Below are 20,032 nucleotides of genomic sequence, written 5' to 3'. Positions count from 1 at the left end.
ATGACTTTTTTATCTAAACTATTTTGCTATTGTACAGTATGGTTTACATAGGATGTGTTAGTAATAATAATCTTTATTTATATAGCGCCAACATATTCCGCAGTGCTTTACAGTTTAACAGTTTCAAATGCAAGTCATAAGTAACAACGTTAACAATACAATAATTAAAGCAAAATAAGACGACCCTGCTCGTGAGAGCTTACAATCTACAATGAGGTGGGGGAGATACAAAGTACAGGTGTGTATTTACAATGATGTATTTACAATGATGGTCCAGCCATCTTCAGTGGGTGGGGGGTAGATGGGGATAGTGAATGGGCTACACACGCGCCTTTACGCATAAAATGACTTGACTTAGATTAGGGAACATAAAAGGCAGCTCTGAACAAATATGTTTTGAGGACGCGCTTAAAATTATGCAAATTGTGTAACACAACACCCCTAAAACTGTTTAGCTATTCTCACTATTGCTTCTAAAGAAGAAAATCAACATGTGAAAAAATTGTTTGCCACCATAGTGTATTAATATGCACACGCACCATAAGGAGAAAGGTACCAGCATGCACATCTTAATAATTACATTCAGGTTTTTCATTCTGTTCCATTGCCACAGGTGTATAAAATGATCTCATTGAATTTCAGTAAGGTACTGTACTTAGATGACACCTTTGTAAGAAGTGACATCCTATTAGATGGAGTGTTATAAAGCATGCCACCTCTGAACTCTGGGGCAGTGGAAAAATGTTCTGTGGAGTGACAGATCACACTTCTCTGTCTGGCAGTCTGATGGATGAGCCTAGGTTTGGTGAATACCAGGAGAACTTTACCTGCCTGACTGCATTGTGCCCGCTATCAAATTTGGTAGAAAAGAGATAATACTATTGTCACGGGTTTACCGCGACAGAGAGGAGCCAGAAGACCGCAGTGTCTGATTTCTCCTACTCCTGCACAGATTAAAAGTACTTCATTTTCATATTAAATGGTGTAAATCTATTTTAGCAGGGAAGGGGTTAATCTGCTCAGTTGAGAGCTCCAGGAAGCTTTCCTGCTTTAAGGCTCTCAGCTGTGCACTGTTATCCACTCCCATCTCCTATAAAAACTAGGCCCTGGCTATCCCTCATTGTCAGAGGATAGCTTTTGCGGCATGGCTGGAGGTTGTTGGTGGTCATTCTTGGAGAAAGGCGTTTAATGGATTTATGTGTGACTGTTTCTAGATTTTGAGTGTGTGATAATTCCATTTCTTCCCCTCCGTTGGTTTAACCCCATCCTCCACTCCCTGGTGTTTGTTTCTGTTGTCTGTGTGAGTATATTTGTATGTTTAGTATTTTTTGTTATTCCTATTCATATTACCTTGTTGGTCTGGTTGGTGTATTACGGTACACTACTATTTCCCTCTTCCCTGGGTGGGTAAAGGGTGCAGACTGAGGGTTGACTCAGGAGCTAAGGCAAGGTACGTGGCTCCAGCATCTTCACCATCAGAAGTAATCCAGGGAGCAGGGCAAGCTATGGCTCCTCTAGCGTTAGGGACAGGGTAGGAGCCCCTGGTCCCAAGACTCCCAATGACAGAGTCATGACAACTGTGGAGAAGTTTTTCAGTAGGTGGCAAAGGCCCCATAGGAAAATTGTGATGTTTTTGCATGACTGTGTCCCAGTGCTCAAAACAAGGTCCATAAAGCCATGGTTGTGGGAGATTAGTGAGCAACAACGTAACTATGGCCATATAGAATTCTGATCTCAATGCCATCAAACACCTTTGCAATGAACTAGAATGAAGATTGTGAGCCCTGCCGTCTCCTCCAACATCAGTGTCTGAATTCACAAATGCTCTCCTGGATAAATGGGCAAAAACTCCTAAAGACACCTCCAAAATTGTGTAAAATCTTTTCCAGATGAATCAAAGAGGTTATCATTTTAAAGAGGAAACAACTCTATATGAATGCTTATAGGTTTAGTAGGGGATTTCTAAAAAGCTGCTGTAGGTGCAATGTGTAGATGTCCCTAAACTTTTGTCCATATAGTGTACATTAGAGCAAAGTCATCCCAATCCACATATCATCTACTGCCTATTTCATCTACTGACACTCCGCCGACATGATTTGAGGGTTAAAAATGATCAGGTATTTACAGTAAATGTTCAATTATCAACCTTTTAGTTTGCATGTGTATAAGAAGGGGATATAGCTGTGAGCTGAACAAGTGTCCCATAAAGCTGTTCCTTTCCATATACACTGCGTGCAGAATTATTAGGCAAGTTGTTTTTTGGATCACATGATACTTTTTATACATGTTGTCCTACTCCAAGCTGTTCAGGCTTGGAAGCCAACTACCAATTAAGTAAATCAGGTGATGTGCATCTCTGTAATGAGGAGGGTCGTTGTCTAATGACATCAAAACCCTATATAAGGTGTGCTTAATTATTAGGCAACTTCCTTTCCTTTGTCAAAATGGGTCAGAAGAGAGATTTGACGGGCTCTGAAAAGTCTAAAATTGTGAGATGTCTTGCAGAGGGATGCAGCAGTCTTGAAATTGCTAAACTTTTGAAGCGTGATCACTGAACAATCAAGCGTTTCATTGCAAAGAGCCAACAGGGTCACAAGAAGCGTGTTGGGCAAAAAAGGCGCAAAATAACTGGCCATGAATTGAGCAAAATCAAGTGTGAAGCTGCCAAGATGCCATTTGCCACCAGTTGTGCCATATTTCAGAGCTGCAACGTTACTGGAGTAACAAAAAGCACAAGGTGTGCGGTACTCAAGGACATGGCCAAGGTAAGGTAGGCTGAAAAACGACCACCTTTGAACAAGAAACATAAGATAAAATGTCAAGACTGGACCAAGAAATATCTTAAGACTGACTTTTCAAAGGTTTTATGGACTGGTGAAATGAGAGTGACTCTTGATGTGCAAGATGGATGGGCCAGAGGCTGGATCAGTAAAGGGCAGAGAGCTCCACTCCGACTCAGACGCCAGCAAGGTGGAGGTGGGGTACTGGTATGGGCTGGTATAATCAAAGATGAACTTGTGGGACCTTTTCGGGTTGAGGATGATGGAGTGATGCTCAACTCCCAGACCTACTGCCAGTTTGTGGAAGACAACTTCTTCAAGCAGTGGTACACGAAGAAGTTGGTATCGTTCAAGAAAAACATGATTTTCATGCAAGACAATGCTCCATCACATGCCTCCAACTACTCCACAGCATGGCTGGCCAGTAAAGGTCTCAAAGAAGAAAAAATAATGACATGGCCCCCTTGTTCACCTGATCTGAACCCTATAGAGAACCTGTGGTCCCTCATAAAATGTGAGATCTACAGGGAGGGAAAACAGTACACCTCTCAGAACTGTGTCTGGGAGGCTGTGGTGGCTGCTGCACGCAATGTTGGTCGTAAACAGATCAAGCAACTGACAGAATCTATGGATGGAAGGCTGTTAGTGTCATCATAAAGAAAGGTGGCTATATTGGTCACTAATGTTTTGGGGTTTTGTTTTTGCATGTTAGAAATGTTTATTTTTAAATTTTGTGCAGTTATATTGGTTTACCTGGTGAAAATAAACAAGAGAGATGGGGATATATTTGGTTTTTATTACAAGTTGCCTAATAATTCTGCACAGTAATAGGGACCTGCACAAACAGATATCCTCCTAAGATAGACAAATCTAAAAATAACCCACTCCAACTTCCAAAAATATTAAGCTTTGATATTTATGAGTCTTTTGGGTTGATTGAGAACATAGTTGTTGATCAATAATAAAAATAATCCTCTAAAATACAACTTGCCTAATAATTCTGCACGCAGTGTATAAGATAATGTATATGTGTTAAATGGCTGTTTTTGTTTTCATTTGTATATTTTACAGGGAGAAGCTGGTACTATTGGCCAACCAGGAGTTCCAGGCCAACAGGGTGAAAAGGTAAATGACCATGCTTATACTGAGAGCTGAAAGGTAATAAACCTAGCACTCAACTTAATTATGTATTTCAGGAAGGTTTATAGTAGTATGAACAAAACGTTTCGGTCCGTAGTGACCTTCATCAGTTACGTTATACTGATTTGCGGAAGATGCCTGCGGATCAGAACTGATCCACAGGAATCCTCGACAAATCAGTATAACGTAACTGATGAAGGTTGCTACGGACCGAAACGTTTTGTTCATACTACTATAAACCTTCCTGAAATACATACTTAAGTTGAGTGCTAGGTTTATTACCTTTTATCTCTACAGGTGGTGAACCTAACCTTAGCACCTTCCCTTTCCTGTAGTTGTGCTCACACTGTTTTCTTATATACTGAGAGCTGGACCTTTCTCCTAATTTTTCATGTTGAACTGGACACACAATGTAATACAAGCTGCACAGTGAAATAAAACATTTTTAGTATTTTTTATTACTCCTCTGCCTTCCCGAGATATTAGCCATCAAAGTATTTCACACTTAATAAGTTGACTTTTGTTAAGTCCAAGTGGGTGTTATCAAATAGCAACTCATATAGGGAATGAAGTACGGTACATGCTCCAGTAATAGCATCTTATTCACGGAGGAGAAGCACATGCCCCAGTGATAGCAACTCATACAGTAAGAAGTACACATTCCCAGTGATAGCAACTCATACAGGGCGAAGAAGTACAGGCCCCAGGGATAGCAACTCATACAGGGAGAAGAAGTGCATGCCTCCAGTGAAAAGTATCAAAAACACCCACTTGGATGTTATGAAAGTTAACTCATTGGGAGAACATCATTTGATTGTTAATATCTCATCAATGAAGAGGCAAAATTAAAAAATAACAAAAAAAGATTTTATTCCACTCAGCCACCACTATTACATCATGCGTCAACTTCAACATGAAAACAATTATAAAATGTCCTCTTTAAGCTCTTCTACAAAAGATGATCGTTAGTCTTAACATAATTCATTTACCTTTCCTTATGATTGAACATTTATATCTTCCTTCCTGAACTGTGATTTCATATGCAGGGTTATAGTGCTTATGTCTCCATTTTAATGAGAAAACAAATCAGCATCTCAATTCTTCTATATTTCTGCCATTTTTTAGGGAGCTGCAGGAGTTAAGGGAGAACATGGCACTTCTGGACCTCGGGTGAGTAAAATTTTTACTATTCTATATATTGGAAAAGTATTTCTAAGTGAACATACAGGTGCATCTCACAAAATCAGAATATCATCAAAAACTTAATTTATTTCAGTTCTTCAATGCAAAACGTGAAACTCATATATTAGATGGCGTCATTACGAACAGAGTGATGTAGTTCAAGTGTTTATTTCTGTTATTGTTGATGATTATGGCTTACAGCCAATGAAAACCCAAAATACATTATCTCAGTAAATTAGAATACTTCATAACACCAGCTTGAAAAATTATTTGAAAATTCGAAATGTTGGCCTACTGAAATGTATATTCAGTAAATGCACTCAATACTTGTGTGAAGTTTCCACAATCAGTGTTGGTTTGGGGAGCCATGCCATCTGCTGGTGTAGATCCACTGTGTTTTATCAAGACCAAAGTCAGCGCAGCCGTCTATCAGGAAATTTTAAAGCACTTCCTGCTTCACTCTGCTGACAAGCTTTTTAGAGATTTAAATTTCATTCTCCAGCAGGACTTGGCACATGTCCACACTGCCAAAAGTACCAATACCTGGTTTAAAAACAACAGTATCACTGTGCTTGGTTGGCCTGCAATCTCGCCTGACCTTAACCCCATAGAGAATCTATGGGGAATTGTCAAGAGGAAGATGAGAGACACCACAATGCAGATGAGCTGGAGGCTGCTATCAAAGCAACCTGGGCTTCCATAACACCTCAGCAGAGCCACAGACTGATCATCTCCATGCCACGCTGCATTGATGCAGTAATTGATGCAAAAGGAGCCCCGACCAAGTAAAGAGTGCATTTGCTGAATATACATTTCAGTAGGTGAACATTTTGGATTTTAAAATAATTTTTTCAAGCTGATGTTATAAGTACCGTATATACTCGAGTATAAGCCGAGATTTTCAGCCCAAATTTTTGGGCTGAAAGTGCCCCTCTCGGCTTATTCTCGAGTCACGGTGGGCGGCAGGGTCGGCGGTTGAGGGGGAGAGGTCTGCGGCATACTCACCTAGTCCCGGCGGTCCTGACGCTCCCCCTGCCTGTCACACGGTCTCCGGGTGCCTCAGCTCTTCCCCTGTACAGCGGTCACGTGGGACCGCTCATTAGAGAAATGAATATGGACTCCACTCCCATAGGGGTGGAGCCGCATATTCATTTCTCTAATGAGCAGTGCCGGTGACAGCTGATAGAGGAAGAGGCTGCGGCACCGAAGACCAGCTGTCCGGGAGAAGGAGCGGGACGCCGGGAGCAGGTATGTCATATTTACCTGTCCACGTTCCACCCGCCGGGCGCCGCTCCATCTTCCTGGCATCTCTGCGCACTGACTGTGCAGGTCAGAGGGCGCGATGATGCATATAGTGTGCGCGCCGCCCTCTGCCTGAACAGTCAGTGCAGAGAGATGCCGGGACGGGACACTGAGGAGCTGCAAGCAAGAGAGGTGAGTATGGCATTTTTTTTTTATTGCAGCAGCAGCAGCAATGGCACAGCTTTATACGGAGCATCTATGGGGCAATAATGAACGGTGCAGAGCACTATATGGCACAGCTATGGGGCAATAATGAACGGTGCAGAGCACTATATGGCACAGATATGGGGCAAAAATGAACGGTGCAGAGCACTATATTGCACAGCTATGGGGCAATAATGAATGGTGCAGAGCACTATATGGCACAGCTATGGGACAAAAATGAACGGTGCAGAGCACTATATCGCACAGCTATGGGGCAATAATGAACGGTGCAGAGCACTATATGGCACAGCTATGGGGCAATAATGAACGGTGCAGAGCACTATATGGCACAGCTATGGGGCAATAATGAACGGTGCAGAGCACTATATGGCACAGCTATGGGGCAATAATGAATGGTGCAGAGCACTATATGGCACAGCTATGGGGCAATAATGAACGGTGCAGAGCACTACATGGCACAGCTATGGGGCAATAATGAACGGTGCAAAGCACTATATGGCACAGCTATGGGGCAATAATGAACGGTGCAGAGCACTATATGGCACAGCTATGGGGCCATAATGAACGGTATGGAGCATTTATTTTTATTTTTGAAATTCACCGGTAGCTGCTGCATTTTCCACCCTAGGCTTATACTCGAGTCAATAAGTTTTCCCAGTTTTTTGTGGCAAAATTAGGGGGGTCGGCTTATACTCAAGTATATATGGTATTCTAATTTACTGAGATAACAACTTTTAGGTTTTTGTTAGCTGTAAGCCATAATCATCAACATTAACAGAAATAAACACTTGGAATAGATTACTCTGTCTGTAATTGACTCTAAGAGGTTTTTTTTGTATTGAAGAACTGAAATAAATTAACTTTTTGATGATATTCTAATTTTGTGAGATGCACCTTTAATTTCTATGTTCTTATTGTGTTTGTGTGGGTTTTCTTCTGCTACTCTGGGTTCCTCCCACACTCCAAAAATTTACTGATAGAGAATTAAGATTGTGAGCCCCAATGGGAACAGTGGTAATGATGTCTGTAAAGTGCTTTGGAATTAATGGTGTCCTTGGTAGGATTTGAAGGCTGCAGTGCTAAATACTGAGACACCTTGCTGCCTCATATTCTGCATAGATCCTTTTTAGTACAGTAGCTTTCATTATCATTGCAGACAGAATCACAATGTAAGGAAAAACTTATATATAGGATAGCACCACACAATAGTTGATGGTCAAAGCTCATCTCCTCTCCTTCATTGCGCAATGACCTCTGCATAGATCATAGAGCATGCCTAGAATGAAAAAAGCAACAAAGATCAGCTCACCTCCTCTCAGTCCCACCGTGCGGATCATGCAGTGCTGCAAGTAGAATGAAGGTGAAGCAGAAGTCCAGCGTAAGGTGATATCCACAAAAAATAACTTTTATTCCATTTTCATTAAAACCACATAAGTCCAAAATCCATTTTTATATCCAGAGACACAAAAACGGATAATTCATACCAGTGACAGTCACAGGCTTAAAGTGCATTTAAAATCTTATGCCCTCTTAGTCATTGTGATGCAAAATAAAAAATTATAAGATAACAGATTAGACGAAAACATTTATCACTAGGGTTGAGCGACCTTTACTTTTATAGGATCGGGTCGGGTTTCACGAAACCCGACATTTTCAAAAGTCGGGTCGAGTGAAATCGGCCGATCCTATAAAAAAGTCGGGGTCGGGGTCGGCCGAAACTCGAAACCCAATGCAGTGCATTGGGTTTCTAATGGTTCCCAGGGTCTGAAGGAGCGGAAACTCTCCTTCAGGCCTTGGGATCCATATTTAAGTGTAAAATAAAGAATTAAAATAAAAAATATCGCTATACTTACCCTCTGACGCGCCCTGGTACTAACCGGGAACCTTCCTTCCTTCGAATCAGCGCTTCCAGGACCTTGCGGTGACGTCGCGGTGACGTCGCGGCTTGTGATTGGTGGCGAATATAGGAATATACTCACCCTCGGACGCGCCCTGCTTCTTTCCGGCAGCCTTCCTTCCTAAGAATCAGCGCTTGCAGGACCTTGCGTGACGTCGCGGTGACGTCGCGGCATGTGATTGGTCGCGCGAGCGGTCACATGGGCGGCCGCGCCACCAATCACAAGCCGCGACGTCACCGCGACGTCACCGCAAGGTCCTGGAAGCGCTGATTCGAAGGAAGGAAGGTTCCCGGTTAGTACCAGGGCGCGTCAGAGGGTAAGTATAGCGATATTTTTTATTTTAATTCTTTATTTTACATTAAATATGGATTCCGATACCGATTTCCGATATTGCAAACATATCGGAAATCGGGATCGGAATTCCGATACCACATTCAGAAGATCGCCGACTTCATGGCCGACCCCACACAGGGGTCAGGTCGGGTTTCATGAAACCCGACTTTGCCAAAAGTCGGCGACTTCTGAAAGTGGCCGACCCGTTTCGCTCAACCCTATTTATCACTATTAAAATATTTAAAAATATTATTTTATTATATTTAATGTTGTAAATACAAAGGAATTCTGTGTATTCCTATAAGCTACAACACTTCAAATACACATTAGTGATCTATATTTGTTTTCACAGGGTCCTAAGGGAGAAGCTGGGAAATCCAGTCTTGTGGAATATAATAGCAACCTCAGTGAAGCAATACAGGTGGGTTATCAGATATGGCAGAAGTATCATGTATCGCATTGCTCGCTTTGTCAGGGGCTTGCTTTTTTTTAGATGTTAAAATAGCTTTACTTACCAGTGAAACACATCGGAAAATATTTCAGACTACAGCTCTGGCACAAATCAAGAGACCACTGTAACATTTTCAGTTTCTCTGATTTTTCTCTTTATAGATATATTTTTGAGTAAAATGTAAATTGTTCTTTTATTCTATAAACTTCTGACAACATGTCTCCGAATTTCCAAGCAATAAATTTTGTATTTTTTTTTTTAAAAAGAAAAATGGTCAAAATAAAAAAAAAAAACCCAGTGCTTTCAGACCTCAAATAATGCAAAGAAAACAAGTTCATGATCATTTAGTAACAATACTAATGTTTTACCTCAGGAAGAGTTCAGAAATCAATATTTTGTGGAATAACCATGATTTTTAGTCACAGCTTTCATACGTCTTGGCATGCTTTCCACCAGTCTTTCACGCTGCTTCTGGCACAAAAATGTACCGGTAAGCAGTTCTTCTTTGTTTGATGTCTTGTGACTATCCATCATCCTCTTGATTACATTCCAGATGTTTTCAATGGGGTTCAGGTCTGGAGATTGGGCTGCACATGACAGGGTTTTGATGTGGTGGTTTCTTAATTTTTGCCAGAGTTGTAGTAACAAATGCCACTAATGGTAAGGAATGCATGATCCATCATATGATGATTGTGGTGTCCCAGGATTAGAGTACCTGCTTTAGCCCTGCACCATGACATGACATAAAGATTAAATTTGTACAGGTGACACCTTGGAAGCAGAGGTGTTAAAGGGAAACTGTCACCTGAATTTGGCGGGACTGGTTTTGGGTCATATGGGCGGAGTTTTCGGGTGTTTGATTCACCCTTTCCTTACCCGCTGGCTGCATGCTGGCCGCAATATTGGATTGAAGTTCATTCTCTGTCCTCCGTAGTACACGCCTGCGCAAGGCAATCAGGTTCCCTTTAAATAGGCTTTATCATTCTGCACCATTGTGCATTTAATCCATATATAAGAATTTCAGACTTCTGCTTTCCCTTTTGCCTTTGAGGGGAATTCTATATACTATATTTTTCTTGGTCTCTAACAACTTGCTATTTCCCATCTTTCTCCCACGTGTTTCCAAAACGAGCCATGCACAGGCTTAATGCAATTTAATTTAACAGATATTGATCAGCAGTCTGCCTTAAATGCATAGTCCTTTGCTGAGTGACAGCACTGCCTACACAGTATGTCCTTTTATTGACTGTTACAAAAGTAAAAGACCCATCTTGGTTCTTAACCGCTTAACGACCAGAGATATTTTTGTTTTTTCATTTTCGTTTTTTGCTCCCCTTCTTCCCAGAGCCATAACTTTTTTATTTTTTGATCAAAATAGCCATGAGAGGGATTGTTTTTTTGCAGGATGAGTTATACTTTTGAAATACATTTGTTTTAGCATATCACATACTGGAAAACGGGTAAAAAATTACAAGTGTGATGCAATTGCAAAAAAAGTGCAATCCCACAGTTGTTGGTTTTTTTTTTTACCATGTTTATTAGATGCTAAAACTGATCTGCCATTATGATTCTCCAGGTCATTACGAGCTCATTAACACCAAACATGTATAGGTTATTTTTTATTTAAGTGGTGAAAAAAATTCCAAATTTTGTTTAAAAAAAATTACCTATTTTCCGATACCCATAGCGTCTCCATTTTTCATGATCGTGGGTAGGGTGAGGGCTTATTTTTTGTGCATTGAACTGATGTTTTTAATGATACCATGTTGGTGCAGATACTTTCTTTTGATCACCCGTTACTGCCTTTTCATGCAATGTTGCGGCGACCAAAAAAACGTAATTCTGGCGCTGACTTTTTTTTCTCGTTACGCCATTTAATCATCGGGTTAATTCTTTTTTTATATTGATAGATCGGGTGATTCTGAATGCAGTGATACCAAATATGCGTATTTTTGTGTTTTTTGGTTGTTTTATTTTGAATGGGGTGAAGGGGTAATTTGAACTTTTATTTATTTCATTTTTTACAACTTTTTTTTACTTTTGGCATGCTTCAATAGTCTCCATGGGAGATTAGAAGCTGCAGTACTTTACTGTGATCGGCTCTGCTACATACAGTCGATGATCAGATCGCCTGTGTGTAGCAGAAATGCTCATTTGCTGTGAGCACTGACCACCGGGTGGTCCTCATAGCAATCTGGCTATGACTACCATAGAGGTCTGCTGTAGACCTCTGGTTGTCATGCCAACCTATCAGTGACCCGGGATGATGTGACGGGGTCACCGATGGGTGCCCTTCCTGGAAGCGCGAGTTAAATGCTGCTGTCAGAGATTGACAGCGGCATTTAACTAGTTAACAGCCGCGGGTGGATGGCGATTCCACCCGCGGCTGTTGCAGGCACATGTCAGCTGTATATATCAGCCGGCATGTGCACGGAAAGGTGTAGGATCAGTGCCGAAGCCCGCAACAAACAGGGGGAGTTCGACATCAGCGTACTATTATGCCCGATGTCAGAAAAGGGTTAAAAATGCTGATCTTTTATAAACTTTTTATTATTTATATACTTTTTATATTTGGTAACAAACCAATAAGTAGAGGACAAATATGTCAATGTCACATGCACAAATCGTCACCACTAAGCATCAATGATAAAGGACATCTGTACTGAGCTTCAAACTTGGAAATTTTCAACGTCTTTGAAGAGATTCAGCTTTGAGCAACTGCCTATGAATAATGAGTAAAAATAACTTCGAACATATCAAAATGACAAATAAATTGTGACAGAGGTCTCAGAGGGTAACGGGATTGTGCAACAATAAAAAAAATGGGTCTGATTTTTTTTTTCTACAATCAGCACTTCCCTTGTTCATGGATTGTATTACAGCTCAGCCCTGTTCAGCTTATATAATTTTCTTTAGGGTTAATTCACAGTTCAGTATAGCAGGTAACTGCCCCAAGACATGACCCAACTGCAGATCTCATGACCCAAAGATAAAAATAAGCATATTATTTCAGGTCAGAGGATCCACAGTTTAATTGGGATTTGCATACTTAATACCAGAGAGAAAATACAACTGCAATACTGTTTTGTAAATTGCCCCTTATTTAGTCTGAAAATAGGCAAAACTATAGTCAATATAGGAAACTATTCTATTGTTTTAGATAGGACTTTCAAGGGAAAAATTGAGAAAATATACAAATGGTTGCTGTGAAAAGTCAACTTAAGGTATGCTAGAAAACAGGAGCACATAATTACAAAAGGTAAATGAAATAAGATTAAGTATTCTATTAACCCCTTCCCAACCTGTGACACAGCGTATGCGTCATGAAAGTCGGTGCGAATCCGACCTGTGACGCATATGCTGTGTCACAGAATGATCGCGTCCCTGCAGATCGGGTGAAAGGGTTAACTCCAATTTCACCCGATCTGCAGGGATAGGGGGAGTGGTAGTTTAGCCCAGGGGGGGTGGCTTCACCCCCCCCCCCCCCCCCGTGGCTACGATCGCTCTGATTGGCTGTTGAAAGTGAAACTGCCAATCAGAGCGATTTGTAATATTTCACCTATTATAACTGGTGAAATATTACAATCCAGCCATGGCCGATGCTGCAATATCATCGGCCATGGCTGGAAACACTGATGTGCCCCCACCCCACCCCACCGATCGCCCCCCCAAGCCACCGATCTGTCCTTTACACTGCTCCGCTCCCCTCCGTCCTCCTGTCCGCTCCCCCCGTGCTCTTGTCCGCTCACCCCCTGCTCCAATCCCACCCCCCTGCACTCCGATCCACCCCCCTGCAGTCCGATCCACCCCCCGGTGCTCCAATCGACCCCCCCCGTGCTCCGATCCGACCCCCCCGTGCTCCGATCCACCCCCCCGTGCTCCGATTTACCCCCCCATGCTCCGATCCACCCCCCCCCGTGCTCCCCCCACCCAATCCTACTTACCGAGCCTCCCGTGGTCCATCCGCCTTCTTTCCTGGGCGCCGCCATCTTCCAAAATCACAGTGATCAAAATAAAAAAAATACTGAATGACCCCCCCCCCCTTTGTCACCCCCATAGGTAGGGACAATAATAAAATAAAGATTTTTTTTTTTTCTTCCACTAAGGTTGGGGTAAGAACTAGGGTTAGGGTTAGGTTTAGGGTTTCGGTATGTGCACACGTATTCTGGTCCTCTGCGGATTTTTCCGCTGCGGATTTGAAAAATCCGCAGTGCTAAACCGCTGCGGATTTATGGCAGATTTACCGCGGTGTTTCTGCGCATTTCGCTGCGGTTTTACAACTGCGATTTTCTATTGGAGCAGTTGTAAAACCGCTGCGGAATCGGCAGAAAGAAGTGACATGCTGTGGAATGTAAACCCCTGCGTTTCCGTGCAGCTTTTCTGCAGCATGTGTACAGCGTTTTTTGTTTCCCATAGGTTTACATTGAAATGTAAACTCATGGGAAACTGCTGCGGATTCGCAGCATTTTCCGCAGTGTGTGCACATACCTTTAGAATTAGGTCATGTGCACACGGTGCGGATTTGGCTGTGGATCCGCAGCGAGATTGGCCGCTGCGGATTCGCTGCAGTGTTCCATCAGGTTTACAGTACCATGTAAACCTATGGAAAACCAAATCCGCTGTGCCCATGGTGCGGAAAATACCACGCGGAAACGCTGCGTTATATTTTCCGCAGCATGTCAATTCTTTGTGCGGATTCCGCAGCGTTTTACACCTGTTCCTCAATAGGAATCCGCAGGTGAAATCCGCACAAAAAACACTGGAAATCCACGTTAAATCCGCAGGTAAAACGCAGTGCCTTTTACCCGCGGATTTTTAAAAAATGATGCTGAAAAATCTCACACGAATCCGCAACGTGGGCACATAGCCTTAGGGTTAGGGTTGGAATTAGGGTTGTGGTTAGGGTTAGGGGTGTGTTGAGGTTAGGGTTGTGGTTAAGGGTGTGTTGGGGTTAGGGTTGTGATTAGGGTTATGGCTACAGTTGGGATTAGGGTTAGGGGTGTGGGGGGGTTAGTGTTGGAGGTAGAATTGAGGGGTTTCCACTGTTTAGGCACATCAGGGGTCTCCAAACGCAACATGGTGCCACCATTGATTCAGGCCAATCTTGTATTCAAAAAGTCAAATGGTGCTCCCTCACTTCCGAGCCCCGACGTGCGCCCAAACAGTGGTTTACCCCCACATATGGGGTACCAGCATACTCAGGACAAACTGCGCAACAATTACTGGGGTCCAATTTCTCCTGTTACCCTTGTGAAAATAAAAAAAATGCTTGCTAAAACATCATTTTTGAGGAAAGAAAAATGATTTTTTATTTTCACGGCTCTGCGTTGTAAACGTCTGTGAAGCACTTGGGGGTTCAAAGTGCTCACCACATATCTAGATAAGTTCCTTGGGGGGTCTAGTTTCTAAAATGGGGTCACTTGTGGGGGGTTTCTACTGTTTAGGCACACCAGGGGCTCTGCAAACGCAACGTGACACCCGCAGACCATTCCATCAAAGTCTGCATTTCAAAAGTCACTACTTCCCTTCTGAGCCCCGACGTGTGCTGTTGTGAATTCTGTGGCAGAGTTCACTCCTGTGGTCACAAGTGGTACTTCGGCTGATTCTCTCTGGGAGCTTCCGTTTGTGGAGAAAAGTGGTACTGCAGCTTCTGAGTTTCCTCCCTCAGGTGATCTGGTGAGGTCGTTAGCTGCTTCTCTACTTAACTCCACCTGATGCTTTGATCCTGGCTTCCTGTCAATGTTCCAGTGTTGGACTTGTGTTTCTCTGGATCATTCCTGTGGCCTGCTGCTCTGCATAGCAAAGTGCTTCTTTGCTATTTGTTGCTATTTTTTCTGTCCAGCTTGTCTATTTGTTTTGCTGGAAGCTCTGGGACACAAAGGGTGTACCTCCGTGCCGTTAGTTCGGTACGGAGGGTCTTTTTGCCCCCTTTGCGTGGTTTTCTTTAGGGTTTTGTGTAGACCGCAAAGTTATCTTTCCTATCCTCGTTCTGTCTAGAATATCGGGCCTCACTTTGCTGAATCTATTTCATCCCTACGTTTGTCTTTTCATCTTACTCACAGTCATTATATGTGGGGGGCTGCCTTTTCCTTTGGGGTATTTCTCTGAGGCAAGGTAGGCTTATTTTTCTATCTTCAGGCTAGTTAGTTTCTCAGGCTGTGCTGAGTTGCATAGGGAGCTTTAGGCGCAATCCACAGCTGCCTCTAGTTGTGTTTTGAGAGGATCAGGAATTGCGGTCTACAGAGTTTCCACGTCTCAGACCTCGTTCTATTATTTTGGGTTATTGTCAGATCACTGTATGTGCTCTGATCGCTATGTACATTGTGTTACTGAATTGCCTAGCATAACAGTACAGGAAGCCAAAAGTACTAATGATTCTCAATAGAGGGAAAAAAGAAGTTCTGAGACCATTTTTTTTCCTTTGCACTGTGATTTGTCTTTTTTTTTCCCTAGACATTTGGGTGGTTCAGGACACAGGTGTTACAATGGACATTAAAGGTCTGTCTTCATGTGTAGATCAGCTCACGGCAAGAGTTCAAGATATACAAAATTTTGTGGTTCAGAATTCTTTGTTAAAACCGAGAATTCCTATTCCAGATTTGTTTTTTGGAGATAGAACTAAATTTCTGAGTTTCAAGAATAATTGTAAACTGTTTCTGGCTTTGAAACCTCGTTCCTCTGGTGACCCAGCGCAACAGGTTAGGATCGTCATTTCTTTTTTGCGTGGCGACCCTCAGGACTGGGCATTTTCTCTTGCGTCAGGAGATCCTGCATTGAGTGATATCGATGCGTTTTTCCTGGCGCTTGGATTGCTGTACGATGAGCCTAATTCAGTAGATCAGGCAGAAAAAAATTTGCTGGCTCTTTGTCAGGCTCAGGATGAGATAGAGCTATATTGCCAGAAATTTAGAAAATGGTCCGTGCTCACTCAATGGAATGAATCTGCGCTTGCAGCCATTTTCAGAAAGGGTCTCTCTGAAGCCATTAAGGATGTCATGGTGGGATTTCCTATGCCCGCTGGTTTGAATGAGTCTATGTCTTTGGCCATTCAGATCGGTCGACGCTTGCGTGAGCGTAAATCTGTGTACCATTTGGCGGTATTACCTGAGATTAAACCTGAGCCTATGCAGTGCGATAGGACTATAACCAGAGTTGAACGGCAAGAACACAGACGTCTGAATGGGCTGTGTTTCTACTGTGGTGATTCCACTCATGCTATCTCTGATTGTCCTAAGCGCACTAAGCGGTTCGCTAGGTCTGCTACCATTGGTACTGTACAGTCAATATTTCTTCTGTCCGTTACCTTGATATGCTCCTTGTCGTCGTATTCTGTCATGGCGTTTGTGGATTCAGGCGCTGCCCTGAATTTGATGGACTTGGATTATGCTAAACGTTGTGGGTTTTTATTGGAGCCCTTGCAGTGTCCTATTCCATTGAGAGGAATTGATGCTACACCTTTGGCCAAGAATAAGCCTCAATACTGGACCCAGCTGACCATGTGCATGGCTCCTGCACATCAGGAGGTTATTCGCTTTCTGGTGTTACATAATCTGCATGATGTGGTCGTGTTGGGGTTGCCATGGCTACAAGCCCATAATCCAGTATTGGATTGGAATTCCATGTTGGTGTCCAGCTGGGGTTGTCAGGGAGTACATGGTGATGTTCCATTTCTGTCAATTTCGTCATCCACCCCTTCTGAGGTTCCAGAGTTCTTGTCTGATTACTGGGATGTATGTGATGAGCCCAAGTCCGATGCCCTGCCTCCGCATAGGGATTGTGATTGTGCTATCAATTTGATTCCTGGTAGTAAATTCCCAAAAGGTCGACTGTTTAATTTATCCGTGCCTGAGCACACCGCTATGCGCAGTTATGTGAAGGAATCCCTGGAGAAGGGGCATATTCGCCCGTCGTCGTCGCCATTGGGAGCAGGGTTCTTTTTTGTGGCCAAGAAGGATGGTTCGCTGAGACCGTGTATAGATTACCGCCTTCTTAATAAGATCACTGTTAAATTTCAGTACCCCTTGCCATTGTTATCTGATTTGTTTGCTCGGATTAAGGGGGCTAGTTGGTTCACTAAGATAGATCTTCGTGGTGCGTATAATCTGGTGAGAATCAGGCAAGGCGATGAATGGAAAACTGCATTTAATACGCCCGAGGGTCATTTTGAGTATCTAGTGATGCCGTTCGGACTTGCCAATGCTCCATCAGTGTTTCAATCCTTTATGCATGACATCTTCCGTGAGTACCTGGATAAATTCCTGATTGTGTACTTGGATGACATTTTGATCTTCTCGGATGATTGGGAGTCTCATGTGAAGCAGGTCAGAACGGTTTTTCAGGTCCTGCGTGCTAATTCTTTGTTTGTGAAGGGATCAAAGTGTCTCTTTGGTGTGCAGAAGGTTTCATTTTTGGGGTTCATCTTTTCCCCTTCTACTATCAAGATGGATCCGGTTAAGGTCCAAGCCATACATGATTGGACTCAGCCGACATCTCTGAAAAGTCTGCAAAAGTTCCTGGGCTTTGCTAATTTTTATCGTCGCTTCATCTGCAATTTTTCTAGTGTTGCCAAACCATTGACCGATTTGACCAAGAAGGGTGCTGATTTGGTCAATTGGTCTTCTGCTGCTGTGGAAGCTTTTCAAGAGTTGAAGCGTCGTTTTTCTTCTGCCCCTGTGTTGTGTCAACCAGATGTTTCTCTTCCGTTCCAGGTCGAGGTTGATGCTTCTGAGATTGGAGCAGGGGCTGTTTTGTCACAGAGAGGTTCTGGTTGCTCAGTGATGAAACCAATGCGCTTTCTTTTCCAGGAAGTTTTCGCCTGCTGAGCGAAATTATGATGTGGGCAACCGAGAGATGCTGGCCATGAAGTGGGCATTCGAGGAGTGGCGTCATTGGCTTGAAGGAGCTAAGCATCGCGTGGTGATATTGACTGATCATAAGAACTTGACTTATCTCGAGTCTGCCAAGCGCTTGAATCCTAGACAAGCTCGTTGGTCGTTGTTTTTTGCCCGTTTTGACTTTGTGATTTTGTACCTTCCGGGCTCTAAAAATGTGAAGGCGGATGCTCTGTCTAGGAGTTTTGTGCCCGACTCTCCGGGTTTGTCTGAGCCGGCGGGTATCCTCAAGGAAGGAGTAATTGTGTCTGCCATCTCCCCTGATTTGCGGCGGGTGCTGCAAAAATTTCAGGCTAATAAACCTGATCGTTGCCCAGCGGAGAAACTGTTTGTCCCTGATAGGTGGACGAATAGAGTTATCTCTGAACTTCATTGTTCGGTGTTGGCTGGTCATCCTGGAATCTTTGGTACCAGAGAGTTAGTGGCTAGATCCTTTTGGTGGCCCTCTCTGTCGCGGGATGTGCGTACTTTTGTGCAGTCCTGTGGGATTTGTGCTCGGGCTAAGCCCTGCTGTTCTCGTGCCAGTGGGTTGCTTTTGCCCTTGCAGGTCCCGAAGAGGCCTTGGACACATATCTCTATGGATTTTATTTCTGACCTTCCTGTTTCTCAAAGGATGTCAGTCATTTGGGTGGTCTGTGATCGCTTTTCTAAGATGGTCCATGTGGTACCCTTGTCTAAATTGCCTTCCTCTTCTGATTTGGTGCCTTTATTCTTCCAGCATGTGGTTCGTTTGCATGGCATTCCAGAGAATATTGTTTCTGACAGAGGTTCCCAGTTTGTTTCGAGGTTTTGGCGAGCCTTTTGTGGTAGGATGGGCATTGACTTGTCTTTTTCCTCGGCTTTCCATCCTCAGACTAATGGCCAGACCAAACGAACCAATCAGACCTTGGAAACATATCTGAGATGCTTTGTTTCTGCTGATCAGGATGACTGGGTGTCCTTTTTGCCTTTGGCTGAGTTCGCCCTTAATAATCGGGCCAGCTCGGCTACCTTGGTTTCGCCGTTTTTCTGCAATTCTGGGTTCCATCCTCGTTTCTCTTCAGGACAGGTTGAGTCTTCGGACTGTCCTGGTGTGGATACTGTGGTGGACAGGTTGCAGCAGATTTGGACTCAGGTAGTGGACAATTTGACCTTGTCCCAGAAGAAGGCTCAACTTTTCGCTAATCGCAGACGCCGTGTGGGTCCCCGACTTCGTGATGGGGATCTGGTTTGGTTATCTTCTCGTCATATTCCTATGAAGGTTTCCTCTCCTAAGTTTAAAACTCGTTTTATTGGTCCGTACAGGATTTCTGAGGTTCTTAATCCTGTGTCTTTTCGTCTGACCCTTCCAGATTCTTTTTCCATACATAACGTATTCCATAGGTCATTGTTGCGGAGATACGTGGCACCTATGGTCCCATCTGTTGAGCCTCCTGCCCCGGTTTTGGTGGAGGGGGAATTGGAGTATATTGTGGAGAAGATTTTGGATTCTCGTGTTTCAAGACGGAAACTCCAGTATCTGGTTAAATGGAAGGGTTATGCTCAGGAAGATAATTCCTGGGTTTTTGCCTCTGATGTCCATGCTCCCGATCTTGTTCGTGCCTTTCATGTGGCTCATCCTGGTCGGCCTGGGGGCTCTGGTGAGGGTTCGGTGACCCCTCCTCAAGGGGGGGGTACTGTTGTGAATTCTGTGGCAGAGTTCACTCCTGTGGTCACAAGTGGTACTTCGGCTGATTCTCTCTGGGAGCTTCCGTTTGTGGAGAAAAGTGGTACTGCAGCTTCTGAGTTTCCTCCCTCAGGTGATCTGGTGAGGTCGTTAGCTGCTTCTCTACTTAACTCCACCTGATGCTTTGATCCTGGCTTCCTGTCAATGTTCCAGTGTTGGACTTGTGTTTCTCTGGATCATTCCTG

The 20,032-nt window shown here is 43.5% G+C and overlaps 1 protein-coding gene across 7 annotated transcripts in view; it reads left to right on the top strand.

The window, feature by feature from the left end:
* COL13A1 (collagen type XIII alpha 1 chain) overlaps positions 1 to 20,032 on the top strand; it is a 428,454-nt gene that overhangs the window by 337,322 nt on the left and 71,100 nt on the right. For all 7 annotated transcript variants that reach the window (XM_069753227.1, XM_069753230.1, XM_069753223.1 and 4 more), the window contains 3 exons: positions 3,852 to 3,905; positions 5,046 to 5,090; positions 9,153 to 9,221. In XM_069753227.1, the coding sequence (XP_069609328.1) occupies positions 3,852 to 3,905; positions 5,046 to 5,090; positions 9,153 to 9,221 (168 nt within the window). The remainder of the gene's footprint in view (positions 1 to 3,851; positions 3,906 to 5,045; positions 5,091 to 9,152; positions 9,222 to 20,032) is intronic.

Source organism: Ranitomeya imitator, chromosome 2, assembly GCF_032444005.1.
Source record: "Ranitomeya imitator isolate aRanImi1 chromosome 2, aRanImi1.pri, whole genome shotgun sequence".
NCBI classification, from domain to species: Eukaryota; Metazoa; Chordata; class Amphibia; order Anura; family Dendrobatidae; genus Ranitomeya; species Ranitomeya imitator.
This window is presented reverse-complemented; position numbering and strand designations above follow the sequence as displayed.